General features: G+C 46.7%; 1 protein-coding gene across 10 annotated transcripts; it reads left to right on the top strand.

Annotated features, from left to right (window-relative positions):
* Positions 1 to 193: 193 nt before the first annotated feature.
* Positions 194 to 14,094, top strand: TPX2 (TPX2, microtubule nucleation factor). Of its 10 annotated transcripts, none has more exons than XM_027697139.1 (19): positions 194 to 328; positions 718 to 841; positions 4,996 to 5,154; positions 5,439 to 5,561; positions 5,753 to 5,861; positions 6,389 to 6,520; positions 7,015 to 7,065; positions 7,199 to 7,318; positions 7,750 to 7,883; positions 8,200 to 8,357; positions 8,769 to 8,940; positions 9,072 to 9,210; positions 9,667 to 9,883; positions 10,098 to 10,196; positions 10,853 to 11,029; positions 11,156 to 11,302; positions 11,857 to 11,968; positions 12,620 to 12,807; positions 13,255 to 14,094. In XM_027697139.1, exons 3-19 carry the CDS (start codon positions 5,046 to 5,048, stop codon positions 13,363 to 13,365), a joined length of 2,298 nt encoding a protein of 765 aa, XP_027552940.1. In that variant the 5' UTR covers positions 194 to 328; positions 718 to 841; positions 4,996 to 5,045; the 3' UTR covers positions 13,366 to 14,094. The 10 variants fall into 10 exon arrangements, with proteins under 10 accessions (XP_027552940.1, XP_027552939.1, XP_027552942.1 ...); XM_027697138.1 differs by having other exon boundaries at positions 290 to 442; XM_027697141.1 differs by having other exon boundaries at positions 290 to 442; positions 699 to 841.
* Positions 14,095 to 15,770: the final 1,676 nt, after the last annotated feature.

The raw sequence follows: 15,770 nt of genomic DNA, 5'->3' as shown, positions 1-15,770 counted from the left end.
CACTGGCGGCTGATAGGGCGTCCCGAATGTCATTCAAAGCGCCACATAGTCTGATTGTCCAAGCGCGCCCCGCAGTGCATTATGGGAGTTGTGGTTCGCAGCTCGCCGTCCTTCGGTGTCTCAGTTCGAATGAGCACTACATTTCCCATAGGCCTTTGCGGGCACTGCCCAACTCCGCAGCCCGGGTTGTCTCATCCGGGTCCTCTGGTGGGTCCAGCAAATTGGCTCGCGGCGGGGGCGCACCGCGGGTGCTGATTGGTGGGTTCAGACGGGCGGGCCCTGTTTGAAATCCGTTAACGGCGGCGCCGCGCGGGGCGGCGGCGTTGAGGTGAGTGAGGGGGCCTGAGTCGAATTCCCTCCCCCCACCCCCCCAACTCCGGTCTTGGCACTTCTTCTCCAGATCTGCTCTAGTTGTGAGGACGCGGCGCTGCCCCGAGCCCATGTATCGGTAACGGGGCCGAAGGCGCGACTCTGTAAGTGGAGGTGGGAGGCGGCTCGGGCCGCTCAGCCCGTGGCCGAAACCGCTGTAGCGAAGGGGCCGAGCCGGAGGGTTCTCGCTCTCCCTGTGGCATCGCGGTGCTGGAACAAGCCTTGGGCTTGGGTGGGTTCCTCGGAAGTGAAGTTCCGAGGCCTTAAAAATATCACAAAATCTGATGGAAAGGTGTATTTCACGATTTCACTCTGTTACTTCTTCTCAGGCAAAATTGTGCTTTACAGGAAAAGAAGGGAAGCTAATCAGGCGAAGCCGGGCTCAAATAACAGAAAAAGCATTAAGGGAGCTATTTTTGTGCGGTGCTTTTTTTTTTAAGCTAGGAGACCTTCAACTTAATCTAACAATAAGGTGAGGTTATACTGGCTAAAAATAATTTACTTTTCCTTGAACTGCTATTCTTAGACGGCCCCGTCTTCGCGTCTTCTGAAACTTGTGGGATCTCATTTAGGGAGCTTGAGCTGCCAGGGCTGTTTATTTTTGGGGGTGAGGGCGGGTCCGGGCCGTTAGTACGGCGAAGGCTGTGCCAACACCTCGCCCCTCCCTTTGCTGTGGGTCGGAGTGGTACCCGGAGCTCCCTGCGGGCTCCTCTCTCAGCTGGGGAGAGATAAAGGGTTTGTCTCCTAATTTGGGCGTTGCATGACGGAACAGCAGCGTTGCCGCAGTTCTGTACCCGGGATGGTGAAGCCAGTGTTGATTCTGTGCAACAGAGAAGCACAGCTGAACACTTGAGTGGGGGGCACTGGAGAGGAGGGAGAAGCTGTAGACCCAGAGTGTGTTAGAAGTGTTTGCTTCACCCTGCTCAGGGAAGAGCAAGGGTGAAGGATGACCTTTGAAGGGTTCTGGCATCATATGGATGTGGTTCAGGTGGTGGGTGGGGTGGTTCCTACCAGGCTGTGGTGATGGGACTGTAGCTACAGAGAGGCAATTTCCAGCCCTTTCTAGTGATCCAATTTACACATTAACCACTGAAAAGCATCTGGGAGCTTTGTATGTGTTATTATCCCTCAAAAAGGGATGGAAAGCTCAGGGTTCAAGGACAATAAAGAAGCTGCCTGGTTAGTGCAGTGTCCTGCGTTGAAGCAGCAGCTGGTGTTGGAGCCCAGCAGAAGGCACTGGAATTGCCTCAGCATGTTGCTGTGCAGCTGCCTCAGCCTTGGGGAAGCTTCTGTTGCTTGTTCCTGGTTGCCCATCTTGGGTTTTGAGGCATGTGGATCGACTGGTTTTGCACTTATCTGCTGAAATAATTTGGAATATCCTGTTTGTGTCTGCTCTTATTTTCTTTCTGCTTTCTGATCCTGTTGGGATTTGCCATAAGTAACATCTGTAGCTTGTGAAGCTCCACTGGTGTGTTGTGATGAGGTGTCATCCCCAGGTGACTGGGGGTTTATCTAATGCTCTTTCCTGCCACCTCACAGTGCAATATCTCTGTGCCCTCCTTAGAATCCAGACTGATTTGGGTTGGAAGGAACCTTAAGGCTAGAACTAGAGTTCCACCCCCCTGCCATGGGCAGGGTCACCTTCCACTAGAACAGGTTGCTCCAAGCCCTGTCCAAGCTGGCCTTGAACACTTGCAGGGATGAGGCAGCCACAGCTTCTTTGGGCAATCTGTGCCTCACTACCCTCACAGGGAAGGCTTTCTCACTAATATCCAATCTAAATTTCTCCTCTTTTATTTTGTCCTATCACTAGTTGTCTGTGTCCTTATCAATAGCGTGTCTGGCCATTGCTACTCCCCCAAATTCAAACTCCTTTGTTCTCTCTGCTTCTGACCTCGATTTCTCATCTTGGAATGCTGCATCCTTTCTCTGACACAATGTCCTGCACAGCTGGGAGGTCCTTTGTCCAGGCAGGGTCTGCTATTCCTGCTTTTGGCACAAAATTCACAACTACATTGAGAAAAAGATACTGGTCATGTCTGTGATGGAATCGTGTCGGTATTTTAAAGCTAATTTGGATTAGAGTGAGGTGTGAAGTTATTCCAAAATACCTACTGTGCTTGCTGTTGGATCAGTCTTATTCTGGGATAGGAATGCTTGTTCCAATTTAGCTTAATCCTTTTTCAAAGCTAACTAATCTAAACCATGCCAAGGCACTCTTCTGGAACGTGCCAAAGTGTAGTTACTCAAAAGAAACCTGACATCCAGAGGAACCCACTGCCTATTCCTCTGTGTGGATATGGCTCTGCTGCTCTGGAGGCACGTTTAGCTCAGTGAGAGAGCAGACCTAGAAAGAAAATTAAGGTTTTAATCAGGTAGTTGTTTTATAAAAGGAATTTGAGGTGGTTTTGAAAGTGAGAAGAGCAGATCCTCTTGTCCTGCCCCAGCAGCTCCGTGAACCAGGTGAAAGCTGATCCTGCAGAACGGGGGTGAGGGTTCCCCAGCTGGCTGGGGACACCTATGTCGACACAGGAGGTGATGGATGTGGGGGAGAGCAGGGTCAGGCTTTAAATCCACGCCGGAGCTGTGTAGGGTTACAGTGTGCCTGCAGTCACGCTCAGGGAAATGCACACAGTGCCTGCTAATTAGGGGAATGGCCCTATTAATGAGAAGAAATTTCCTCAGCGCACTTCAGGTGGATGAGTGCCACAGTAGAGAGAAAGATTTTTGGGTTGAGATGAATGTGGTTGTGGTGTCAGAATCCTGCCCAGGTGTCTTAAAATGCCTGCAGGGAGTGGGCAGCGGGGGTCGGGCTGTGCCCAACCGAGCCTGTGGGGATTGCTGGAGCCTTGTGGTGGCACATTGGAGCGATAAATGATGGGAGCTGAGTCGGTGGGTGGAGGAGGGAGATGCCTTTCAGTGAACTGCTGCTTCACTGTCAATCCTGTACTGGGCAGGACTTGGAGGATACCTAGGGATTTGAAAAGTGGATACCATGACTTCATCCGACTGAAATGGACCCTCTGGAGTTGAGTCACAATAACTTTTACCTCCCTGTTGTCTATTTCAAAAACCTTGGAGTATGAACCTGAGGCATTGATACAATCCCTTTCTTTTCCTGACTGTTCTCTTCCGTCTGGGATGAAGGGAAGGGAAGAGAGAAGGGGTCAGCGATGAGGTCGATGATGAGTGCTGACACTGGGAGAATAAGGACCTTACACAGTAAAAAGCTGGGAACCACAGCAGTGTAGCAGTGGGCACAAGTAGCTGTGAAACATGATGCCCAGAGCTCTGACTTGGTGAACTGACTGGGGAGGGTGAGGGGAGAATGCAGATGACGCATTTGATTTTTAAAAAAAGTGGAACGTGTTGACAGAAACTCTATCTTGATTAAGGGCAGTAGGAAAGCATTCGATTCCAGCCATGTCTCCAGCTCAGTTACAGTTGGTTTTGGCTCTGATTCTTCTGTTTGCCTTCTTTGGGCCCTACCTTGACATCTTCACAGCCGTGTAGCTGGTGCTTCTTTAGTGACATTCTACCCTTTGACTATCACAGTTCTGCTCAGGGGAGCTGAAGGTTTCTCAGTGCAGCTATCCTCAGGTTGGGACCAGCCGTGGTACCCCCTAAACACTGCATTTCCTTATTTATGGAGCACACACCACCTGGGTTGAACCATGTGTGGTCTGCCTAGACAGATGGTTTAGGGCTGAGGCTGCGTGGATTAGGAATATGCTGCTTTGGAGTTGCTTGGGCTCATAAAAGCAAAGTTCAGGTGATTTCCTCGGGGAGGGTTTTACAACATCCTCGTGGGCTTTGCCTCGCAGCTGTGCGAGGCACCGCGAAAGCACCTTTACAAAAAGGTTTTGATGTAATTTCAGGGTTTATAACTTTGTCGCTGGCTTTATTCCTGTTCCGTTGAGTTTAATATCACCTGTTGACACAGGGACTCCTCTTGCTGTCAGTGCTCCGTTAATTAACTGCAGGGACTGTTTGACATGGTCACAGTGCTCGGTTTGTTTATAGCCTGGCCAGCCTTGGGCTAGTGCTGTGGAATGCAGGAGGGCCTGACACTGCCTTCCTTCTGACTTTTTGCCCAGTAACAATGCTCTACAGAGCCATTTTCCTGCTTTGAAAATGAATTTACTCTCTGGAAGAGCACCTTTGTGTCATTAGTTCTTGTTTGTAGCTCTTCAGAGGGAGAAAGGCTGTGCTTTGCAGTGCTCTGGAGTGAAACTCATCAGTTTTGTAAATCCTGTAAGGGTAAGAACTCTTCTTTGTGCAGTGGTGAGGGAAGGAAGTGCAAATCAGTTGCTCTCTGGAAAAGACTTGTACTTTACTTTGTCTTAAAAATACAATTCTAGCACCTACAGGTACAAAGAAAACCCTCAAAACTTCATCTTCCTGATAGTTTTGAACCTGCAAATGTCAACAGTGGTGAGATCTCCTTAGCTTTGTCAATCAGCAGTAGAATAAACCCCTGCATTGCTCAAGAGGCATTCTGCCCAAAGGTGTGAAGTGAAAGAAAGGGTGGTTGTACCAAAGGCTGTCCCAGTGCCTCTCCCTAGAAACCCTGAGGAGGAAGAGAGGTGGGGGATGATTCCACTGACACCCTGTTGTTGTCCAAAGAACTGTAGCGGTGCAAGCAGAGGACCCGTGGGGACAGTGTGACAGCAAAGATGGCTAGATCAGAATCCCGCTATTCCTTTGATGTCCCAAACACCTGCATCAACTTTGCAACTCTGAGTGAGGATGATGCTGATGCACACAACGCAGACTCCTGGTTTGGTAAGTTGCTTCCAACTTCTTGATTTGTTTTTTCATTGGATGAGGTCTCAGTGTTATCCTTGGTTTGGGTGTGGCTTCTGTGCCAATTGGTTATTCATGCTTTTAGCTGCATCATCCATCATGCATGGGGGTTTTGGGGGTGTTTTTTGTTGTTTTGTGTTTTTTTTAATTTAAACTTTAATGTCTGTAACTTGACAGGTGACTTTGTTAATGATATTCTGATGTATTGTTAAAAATTCCTAACATAGTATGTATAGTGAACATCTCTCTTTTTCTCCTTACAGACCAAAAAGCCAATATGGAGAATATCCCTCCTGCAGAAAATGTGGCAAAGGTATCACAGAGCAGCCCTGCTTATACAAAGCCTGATGTTCTGTCTGTCTTCACATCACAAGGAGTAGCAATGAGTAAGCTGGCATAGTATGGGGGGCAGGGAATTTAATTTTACCTCCTTTTCACTGGCAAAATGGAAAGGCCTCTGTCTGGCTTTTGTGGGACCATCTTCATAAACTGTTGTCTACAAGGTCTCACATGGTTTTAATTTGAGGTGTTCTTTATATGTGTATATGGATGAGCTGACACTTGTCCCCCTTCTCAGGTGAAAGCAATGGTGAAGCAGAGGGTGCACAGACCCACACGGTCTCTCAGAACATCGTTGGGTCCCTGGCGACCTGGAGAGCTGCTGCCCCTGCAGAGGCCCCTCAAAGGTGAAATTCTTTTGTTCAGTTTGCAAAATGATTGATGATGGTGTAATTAACTAGGTCTCTGCTCTCAGGATCTGCAGTTCTAGCTGTTCTTGGGTCATCCTGTGGGGCTGGAGTTCTCCAGAATGGAGATCATGTATTGGGACAGCTGATCTGCTGGCTAAGCTGGAGGGACAGTCTCTAGGGTGGAAATGTAATGCAGTGTCTCACATACTTGTCAAATGAGACTTGGTAGCACCAGGAGCTTCTGGAATGTGGGGATATCTGAAACTGAGGTGGCTTATAAAGTTTCTTTGTTTATATCTGTCTGACTTGGGCAGAACTCGTTCTTCATATGAATGCAAGAATACTAAGTTTATGGATTGCTAAACTTTAATAAATCATGCTGCATTTGGATTGTTGTTTTAAATGCAATTTGCACGGTGGGAATGGTGGAGTTAGGTGGTGCACTGACATAAAAAGTGTTATCCAGGTCGTGTGTCTCCTCAGATCTGCGGGAAAGCTGACCCCTGTTTTCTGTTCTACTCTAGGGCGGGCAGGAGACCGGCTGCAAAGCCAAGAAAAACCCATCAGCACAAGCAGCCAGGGAGAATCAAAGCAGAGAGAATTGCTAATGCCCTGGATAATAAGGAAGAGGTTCCACCCCTGAAGAAAATGAGAATGTACGTCATCAAAGTTCTCCTGTTTGAGGCTGGGAAGGGGGATACAACTGTTCCTTTGGAAAGGATTTCCAGTTGGCTGAGAGGGTTCTCACACAAAGGTTAGGGGGTGATGACTGGAACTGATTCCTGATACTGGTTTCATAAACAAGAAATGGCTGTAAGAGCTGAAGGAGTTGCTCTGTTTGGAAGTAGAGATGTGAATTAAATGAGCGTGGGTTTCTTCAGCTTCTTACTCCTTACTCAGTGTCAGTCAGTTAGTTTTAAATTTGTCTTAACTTATCCATCAGGAAGTCATCAGGCAGTTAGTCATAAGTTATGAAAGAGTCACAGCTCAAATATTTCTCAAATTAGCTTAACCACTAAGGTATCATATGGTGATAAGCTTGAGGTCAGGAAATTGAAGTGTGATCTTTGAAACGCTGCTGTACCACAGTACAGTACTCCTTCCTCTAGAAAAGTTCCAAAAACTCAGTAATTCATCTTCCCTTCTGCAGCCTTAGATACCAGGGAAAACTGGACAGTCTGTGCCTGGGGCCTATGGTGAGGTAAGGCCAGCCTGGCATACCTTAGACCTCACCAGGTGTTGGGATGTTATACATGGTGGTGAGAACTGCAGGTGATCTTACATTTAGAACACAGTTAGTTGGAGTGGTTTGCTCTAACAAGTCATTTTCTTAGTTCTGGCAGCAGAGAGGAGACGGAAGAACCCACAAAGGCAGAGCCCTCACAGGATCCCGACCTGTCCCCAGAGAGAGAGAAAAGCAAACCACCCGTGCCCTCCACGCCAACAATGTTGAAGTACGTGGCTTTCTTGTGACTTGTCTGCTAATCACGGTTGATTTAGGTGACAGTCCTGGCTGAGTGTTTCCAGCTTCAACTTAGCATGTGATGGTATCACATTTAGTAAACACGAGGTTGAGGCAACAATATTAGGATGAAATGTACTTCACCAGCTGAACCTGTGCATAGGAAAGTTTTTGCTTTTCTTTTGAGGAACAAGTTGTTCTCACTGATGGATTGAGCATGCACACAGCAAATGGCTCTGCAGAATAGCAGCTAGCTGTGAGATTTCTTGAGAAAAAAAATCCAAGCAGATCTTCTGAAGAGTATGATTTTATAACAAGGAATGCTCCTGCAGTGAAGTCGGAAATAACCATGTTCCTTGCACTAACATGCTAATAACCAGGGAAGCAGGAAGGAATATCTCAGCCTTTAATGTGCTTCTGCAGGAGGACCAAACCTTCTAACAAGCTGAAGAGTACAGAGGAGCAGGAACTTGAAAAGATGCAGCAGTTGCAGCAGGAGGTTATGGAGCTGCGGAAGAAGAATGAGGAGTCTCTGAAAGCAGCTATTGCTGGAGCAGGTGGGCTCTGCCTGGATTGCAGATTGAAGCTGTACTGGGCTCAGCTGGAGAGTGCTGCACAGAGCTGTGCAAGTACCTCTGGAAACAAACATTCCAGACTTTGTGATAAATATTAGGAGGCTTTTAATGTAGATCAACCCCTAAACTGCCTGGAAAAAAGTGTTTGGGTTTTGTCATGTTTTGAAGGGTTAAAGATGAGTTTTCTAAAAATTTGTCTAGTTATTAGATATTAAATGCTTTTTTTTTATCCCCACAAATCCTACACCTCCACCCCACTCCAAAAGGCTTCCAATTCTTACGTGTTCTTTTTCTTTAGGACAACCCATGAAGAGACCCGTTGGTCAAGTAACAAAGCCAATTGATTTCCACTTCTGCACAGAGAATAGGATTAAACAGAATGTGGAAAGCCAGCCTGGGAATGAGTACAAGGAGCTGGATTTTGCAGCAGAACTCAGGAAGCATCCCCCTTCTCCGGTGAGAGCCAGAGTGTTGCCAGCACTTGGCTGACTGATTCTTGACATCACCTCCTTGCTGCTTGTGCAACACCTGTGCTGGTGACCCACAGAGGGGGCAGCTGTTGTGCAAGCCTAGCTGAGAACTCGCCGTGTGTCTCGTTGCCACAAGACTCCAAAGAAACCTTGTGGAAAAAGGAGCTCTTTAATGTCAGATCTTCCAGTCATTCCACTTCATGCTTTAATCTTCTGCTTTGAACAGTTTCCCAATATGACTTGTGTGTGTTCAGAGTATTAACACTTATGCTTAATGTTAAAGTGTTACCTTCTTTTCAGTGAGGGGAAGGGGCATATACTGTGCGTCAGTGGGGAAAGGAAATGTCGTCGAAGCCTCTTGACCGTGGCCGTACTGACTGTGGTTTTCTGTCTCCAGATGCGAGTGCCAAAGGGACCCACTGTCCCCAAACCTTTCAACCTGTCCCAGGGAAACAAAAGAAAACTCGAAACCACATCAGAATACGTGTCCTTTGCTGAGCAGGTAGAAGCATTCCAAAAACGCACACCCTCTCGTTACCATTTGAGGAGCAGGAAACCTGAGGAAGAAGGTGAGTGGTCCTGCCTGTGTCCACAGAGATGGTGGTAGAAACAGCAAAGATGCTTTGACTGTTCTGAGCAAACAGTCTGTGTCTGTTGTAGGCCTTGCCATTAACTGCTGGTCTCTGACTTGAATTTACAGGCCAAGTTTCGGGAAAGTCTGTGAAGCCTCAGCTCACACATGCCAAAACACCAGTGCTCCGAACAAAGCAGCGCTCGAGACCTGTCACCTGCAAAACTGCAGCAGAGTTAGAAGCAGAGGAAGTAGAGAGAATTCAACAGTAAGTAAATGTTTACTCTAGTCCTCCAAGAGAGGAATGTACCACACTGGAAATATCTTTCAGATACCAAAATATCGCTTTTCCAGGAATACCCTCTTTGTGTAAAAGAATGAGTAGCGTAAAACCATTGATATTCCTTTAGCTTCTGCATAATTCTATGGCTCTGATTGTAGGGAAGTGAAAAGTAGCCAATTCATTTTGAAGAAAGTGCTCTTAGGAGAGCTGATCTTGAGTTCAGTACAGCTTATGATAAGTAAAGCAAACCCGGTATAGCAGTACACACCCTGCATGTGCTTCAAAACTCTCCTGGTGGCCAAAGGTTTGTATTTTTAGGAAAGCAATTCATAATGTTTTCCTTATTAATCTTGCTGTTTCAAAACCAAAGGAAGAGTTGCTAACTAGAGCTGCACAGTAATGTACAATGTATTGGTGACTGCCTCCATCTCTGCTGTATAGGTACAAATTCAAAGCGCGAGAACTCAATTACAAAATCTTTGAGGGTGGGCCACTCCTGCCCAAGAAACCCCGTGTGAGGAACGTCACACAACCCATCGGCTTTGAGTTGGAAACAGAAAAAAGGATTCAGGAGCGTGAGAGTAAGAAGCAGCAGGAGGAAGAGCGCTTCGAATTCCATTCCAGGCCGTGTCCCACAAAAATCCTGGAGGATGTTGTGGTAAGAAGTTTAGTAATACCCAGACCTGGGAATTAGGACTGAGGTGGCAATTAGCTTCAAAATGCCTGTAGCTGTGTTGCATTATGTATTTTGATAATCTGCAGTAAACAGTGTCTGCCATTAGGTAAGAACTGCAACAGGTATGTCCTGTGCTCTGTGTTATGTTTTCCTGGCACTCGGCCTTGGGTAACTCCTTACTGGCTCTTCTGAACAGGGTGTTCCGGAGAAGAAAGAACTTCCTTGTACAGTCCCCAAGTCTCCAGCCTTCGCCTTGAAAAGCAGAACCCGCGTGTCTGGCAGACAGGAAGAAAAGGTAACGGTTGTGACTAGGCTGGAGCCAGGCCCAGGTCCTACCACGGTGCTTTTGACTGTGAGTGGGATGCTCTGGGCTGGGGAGCCTCTGCCCTCCTGTGAGCAGTTCCTCCACTGGTCACCTTTGTCTGTGCCATTCTCTTCAAGCAGTTTTGAGTTATTGCTACTCATTTTACAGAAACTGAATTCTCATATGAAGTGAAATTTAAACACAAGGGCACTGATGGGGGTTTCTTAAGTGTTGCTGCTATGAAGGAGGAAAGTGAACTGCTTAGAATTCTCAGGACATTGCCCTTCCCTATTCTGTCATGGAGGGCAGATATTGCACATGACCCTTCTCCCCGAGGTGGGGAGCAGGATTCTGAATGCGTCCTGTGCTTCTTCCTTTCCCTCTTGTGAAGAGGACATTAAAGTCTAATTTGGATGAGTACTAGAAATGAGAGTGGTTTAGAAAGAGGAAGAACTGGCCTGTGGGTCAGGTTGCCAGTAAATAGGCACTTGGATTGCTAATTTTTGCAGTGTCCAGTGTTTGCTTGACCCTGCTGTTCCCCTTATTAAAGGGGAACATTCATTCAAAGCTCTTCATGGCTTTGTTTGGCAGGAGTTGTGGTCTCTACAAAAATAAAAAATCAGATCCTAACACTAATATCCCTTTAGGAAAAGGAGGTGGTGCCTGTGATCAAAGCTAACCCTATGCCACATTATGGAGTGCCCTTCAAACCCAAAATGCCAGAGCAGAGGCACGTGGAAGTTTGCCCCTTCTCTTTTGATGCCCGGGACAAAGAGCGGCAAATACAAAAAGAGAAAAAAATAGAAGAATTTCAGAAGGAAGAGGTAAGAACTAAAGCTGCCTTGGATTCCACTCCTTCAGTAAAAGGAGTGTGGCAGGATCTGCCTCTTGCTGTTGTCTGTTAAACATCCAAGGAAAGGATGAGAAATATTTCAAGTTGTTTGTTTCAGGTGCCGAAGTTCAAAGCACAGCCTCTGCCTTACTTTGACCAAGTTAAACTGCCAGAAAAGAAGGTCAAAGCCCCAACCCAGCCTGAACCATTCCATCTGCAGGTGGATGAACGGGGAGCTGCCAAGCTTGAGAGCTGGAAACATCAGGTAGGATAAAAAGCATAATGGAAGAGACTGGACTTAAAGCAGCTGATGGAGTTGTGGTCAACTCTGGAAAGTGTCCTGCTTGAGTTGAATCAGGAGCTGAGTTTGAGCAATGAATTATTCTGTCCTTGGCACAAGAGTTGAGCTGTGGATTAAAGATTGGTGGATTGGGGTTATTTATTTTTCTCACTTTATGGTAAATCACTGGATTTACCACAACTGCATGAACAGCTGTGGGGTGACTTCTAAGCAGCAACTCTGTGCATCTGGATCCCTTTGCTGACCGTCTCTCTGCTTGGGGATTTATTGACACATAAATAATATACTGCTTTTCTCGTGTGAAGTCTGCAGTGGACACCTGAAACTTTCTTCAAGTTATTTTTGGCAAAGTAACTGTCAGGCAACAAGTGACATATCTTTCTGGCTTTAATATGATTTTCTATGGAAATTATTTGACTAAGTCAACCTGGCTCTTTCAGTGTTGGGAGCACTGCAGTCTGTGTCAGGGGGTGATGGTCTCTTTATGCCCGGCATTGATGTGCTTTCTTCACCTGCAGCTCGAAGAAGACTTGAAAAAGCAGAAAGAGGCAGCATGTTTTAAAGCTCGTCCCAACACAGTGGTGTACCAGGAGCCATTCGTGCCCAAAAAGGAAAATAAACTACTAGCAGGTGGAGTTACAAGTACTTGCTACATGGGCTTGGCGAGTAGCTCAGAACTGATGCAATTAAGTGGTGTTTTTTCTGGCTGTTGCCTCTTCTTCATCAGCACAGCCAATAGTGCCTTGCATTTAATCAACTAATTGCCTAACAGCTTGTGTCCCCTGGGAGCGGGCGGGTTTCCTCTCCCCCCCCATCCTGCTCCAGCATGGCAGCTGTATTTAGCAGCTCTGCTGCAATTGGCAGATGATTGATGTCTGCCAGCTCAGGATAAGGGTACAGAGAATGTGAGGAGCTCCCTGCAGAGACAGCTGGCATTTCTGCAGAGCTGTCACTCTTTTCCTCCCATTTTTAATGAGATGAAGGCATCTACTGCTTGGGTAGACTGAGCTTTGTAGGACATAAAACCAACCAAAAAGTTGTTTGTACTAACAATTGTGTGCTTGCTCCCTCCCATGAGAACACCCGTGGCGGGGTGACGTCTGCATTAACACTGCTCACGTCTGGGAGCAAGGTTTTGTCTTTTCCTGAAGCCTGGAGGTATCTCCTAACCACCCTTGCCAAGGGGAAGCTCTCCAAAGGGAGGCTTCTGCTGACACTAGTACCTCTCTGCTTTACCTGGCTGTCTTTGAACCAATGTTGTCTCCTCTGTTTCTAACTTAGAGAGCCTTTCTGGTTCTGTAGTTCCTGAAAGCTTTGAGCTGGCGACGGAAAGAAGAGCAAAAGAACGGCAAGAATTTGAAAAGCGATTGGCAGACGCAGAAGCCGTAAGGGAGAGGTATCAGGAGCAGATCAGGCAGGAACAAGAGGAGCGTGAAAAGGAAGAAGTTGCTAAGCTAAGGCAAGAAATGGTAAGTGAGCTGCTTCTGAGCAAGGGCTGTAAAGCAACCCAAAGGAATGTGGGAATATCTTCAAGGAGCTCATGTCACTGCTGAGCTACATTAAGATTGTCTTTTCAAGGTTCCCTGTTGCAAGCTAATTCCTCATTAACTTTAAAACTGCTTTAAAAACAAAAACCAAACCCTACAAAATGACCCGAACAAAGAAGGCAGCTCTGCTGAGTGGCTGAGTTTTGGAGCTGTACATGTGTAGCTATCAGAGCAGAATGATCTTTGTAAAACCCACAACCTCAATGTGTGCTGTGTGTGTTCCCAGTGCCTATCTCCAATGCCTGGGGCAGTGTGTTGGTCTCAGACACCTGCCTTCATCCCACCCCTGGCTCACCTGCAAGTTTTAGCTTCATCATAACTGCAACCATTTGCTTCATTGTGTCCTTGATTATATTTATTTTTTTACAGGTTCACAAGGCAAACCCAATACGCAAATACCGCGGCGTAGAAGTGAAGCCCAGTGATCAGTTACTGACTTTGCCAAAGTCTCCCAACTTCTCAGATAGATTCCGGTGCTGATGAGCACCCACGTGATATTAGGAGGGAGATCCCATCCCTCTCTACTCCCTTGGTAGGAGAGAGGGAACAGTTGTTTTTCCGTGACTCTGCCTGAACTCCTACCCTTGGTTCCTTTGTACTGAATAGTTTTAACTCCACTTGAGCCCATGGCATCCCACCTCACTAAATAAAGTTTCCTAATATGATCGCTTTCTCTGGCTAGTGGGCTGAGGCCCTTTCCTGCAGAAGAGTTTTTGGTAAAGGCTGACTGTACAGATGTGTGCATCTGGCAGAGCTGCCTTGTCTTTGTACACTAAGTGTTATTTTCAAGTGTCTGGTTTTTGAGCCTTTTAATCTGTATTAAGCTTGAATTGTGTTAAATAATGTGAGGCTCCTGCAAGCCAGCACAGTGCGGGTCAGACCTTTCTCATGATGTTTAGATGAACAATATAAATTTTGCTCATGCTTTAAAGTAGTTCTCTGTGTACATTAGAGCGTTAAACCTTCTTGCTGTTTTATAACTGAAGCCCTTCTATTTGGGGAACCATTTAACTGACAAATGACATGCTGTGAGCTGCTGCCCCAGCCCCTGCCAGTACAGGTCTCTTGGCTACAGAGACATCAGCATCTCTGGCCAGTCTGGGCAGCAAGCAGAGTTAAATATAGCCCAAGTGCTCAAATGTGCTGGAGAACAAAACTGCCAGTGTTGTGAAGTCACATTTAGATTAAAAATTTAATAATTATTTCTTACCTTGGTATTGTGCTCTGATTTCTTACCTTTGTATCTTGCTGGTACACACGTGAGCAGGGCTGCTTGCTGCTGTTGTGCTGTTCAGAACAGAGGAAAAAAAGGAAAACTTAGAATTAATGTGTCCAGGTAGGACAAACTTTCTTTTTTGGGGGTTATGGCAAGCACTTGCTTTCATTTCCTCTGAATTTAGATACTACTGGAGAAGTATTCTTAGAGTGTGGACTTTTATTCAGATTTTTGGGTGGAGAAGAGAAGGAGCTCAAACTTGAGGTGTCAGACTCCAGCTGAGGGGATGGTTAGAGGTGCCATCTCATCCTTGCCAAAGAACATGAAACAATTGCTGTTTTACTCCTAAACTGGGGGAGGTAACAGAGGGAGAAAGTCCTCAGAGAGCTAAATTCCAAGATGAACATTTATTGTACCTGAGGGATTATGTTCCTGCAGGAATTCTGGAAAGTGTGATGCTCAAGGGATGCCATGGCAGAACAGCTGGAGTCTCTATGGGACTGTTTCAAAGAGCACCAGCCTCAAACTTCTCTGCTTGGATTGAAAGAGGAAAAGCCCCCCCTGCTGAAATATAAGGGTTCTTTAAAAAATTAAAGGTTTTTTGCAGTTAGTAACCAAGGAACTCTGGAGAACCAGAGGGCTGAGGAAGTGTGTTGGTACTGAAGGATGAATGACTTGAAAACTAGGATCAGTGTGGATCTGACCTGTCTGCCTTAACCCCATTTCTGTTGCAGTGGAGCTGTTCCCTGCAATCTACTGGACAGGGACATGGCTGAACTTCAGATGTGCAGTCAGGGAATCCTTGCTGCTTCCTCGAGTGCCAGCTCTGGAGCCGGCAGCGTGTGGGCAGCAGGAGCAGCAAATGTTTATGATGAGTCAGGAGAAAGCTGGAAAGATGATGAGCTGCTGAAGAATGTAAAGGCAAACAGGATAATGAGGCTATGGAGCTGGAGCAGCCAATGATCCCTGAAGGATGGACCAGCTGGATTTCCCTGATGGCCCTATATGGCCTCTGCTCCTGCCCTGAGGAAGGCATTGTGTGCCTGACAGCTTAGCAGTTTTTTCCCCCAACGGTATCATTTGGGTCTAATAAAAGACATTACATCCTCCCCCAGACATGGCCTCTTGTATTCCCCAGGCACTACAAACAGTGGAAGGAACCTCAGGCAGCTGTGCTTGCAAGGATCTGGGGTGTTGGGCTGAGCTGGAGTCACCCACCACGTTCCCACAGGCCCATGGGTGGGACCTGCCCCCTTAATTAGGAGGGAGATGTTGACATGGTGAAAGAAGTGCTGTAGTGGAGCAAGTGTGTAAGAGAGGGGTGTCCTGGAGGAGCTGGATGTTGGAGAGGATGGGATTTGGTCAAGGCTTCATCAGGGAAATGGGGGCAGGTGATTTTCCCAGTGTCAGGGAGAATAAAGTTGCAGGACCTAGAGCAAGATTTAACTGAGTACTGTTCCAGCACCTACCTTTAGAGTTGGGGTAGGTTGAGAAACTGATGTAAAATCTATATTCTCTCTGCATGGATTTTGCAAAAACATTCTTGTATTCCAGAACTCAAAACCCATCACCTTTATGCACCTTCCTTAAGAGCAAGGAGTTGGGAGGAGGGGAGGTGAGGAGAGCTGGACACAAAATCTTCCTCTGATGCATTTCTAGTTGAGCTGTA

Source organism: Neopelma chrysocephalum, unplaced genomic scaffold (assembly GCF_003984885.1).
Source record: "Neopelma chrysocephalum unplaced genomic scaffold, ASM398488v2 Primary Assembly neopelma1_119, whole genome shotgun sequence".
NCBI classification, from domain to species: domain Eukaryota; kingdom Metazoa; phylum Chordata; class Aves; order Passeriformes; family Pipridae; genus Neopelma; species Neopelma chrysocephalum.
The sequence above is the reverse complement of the archived record's forward strand: the minus strand, read 5'-3'. Positions and strand labels throughout refer to the sequence as shown.

Bases quoted from the DNA above. Each gene is read 5' to 3' on its own strand.
- TPX2 (XM_027697139.1), top strand. From the start codon at position 5,046: ATGGCTAGATCAGAATCCCGCTATTCCTTTGATGTCCCAAACACCTGC. The intron at 8,941-9,071 runs GTGAGTGGTCCT...TTGAATTTACAG, and splicing joins CAGGAAACCTGAGGAAGAAG to GCCAAGTTTCGGGAAAGTCT. The intron at 11,969-12,619 runs GTGGAGTTACAA...TTTCTAACTTAG, and splicing joins GGAAAATAAACTACTAGCAG to AGAGCCTTTCTGGTTCTGTA.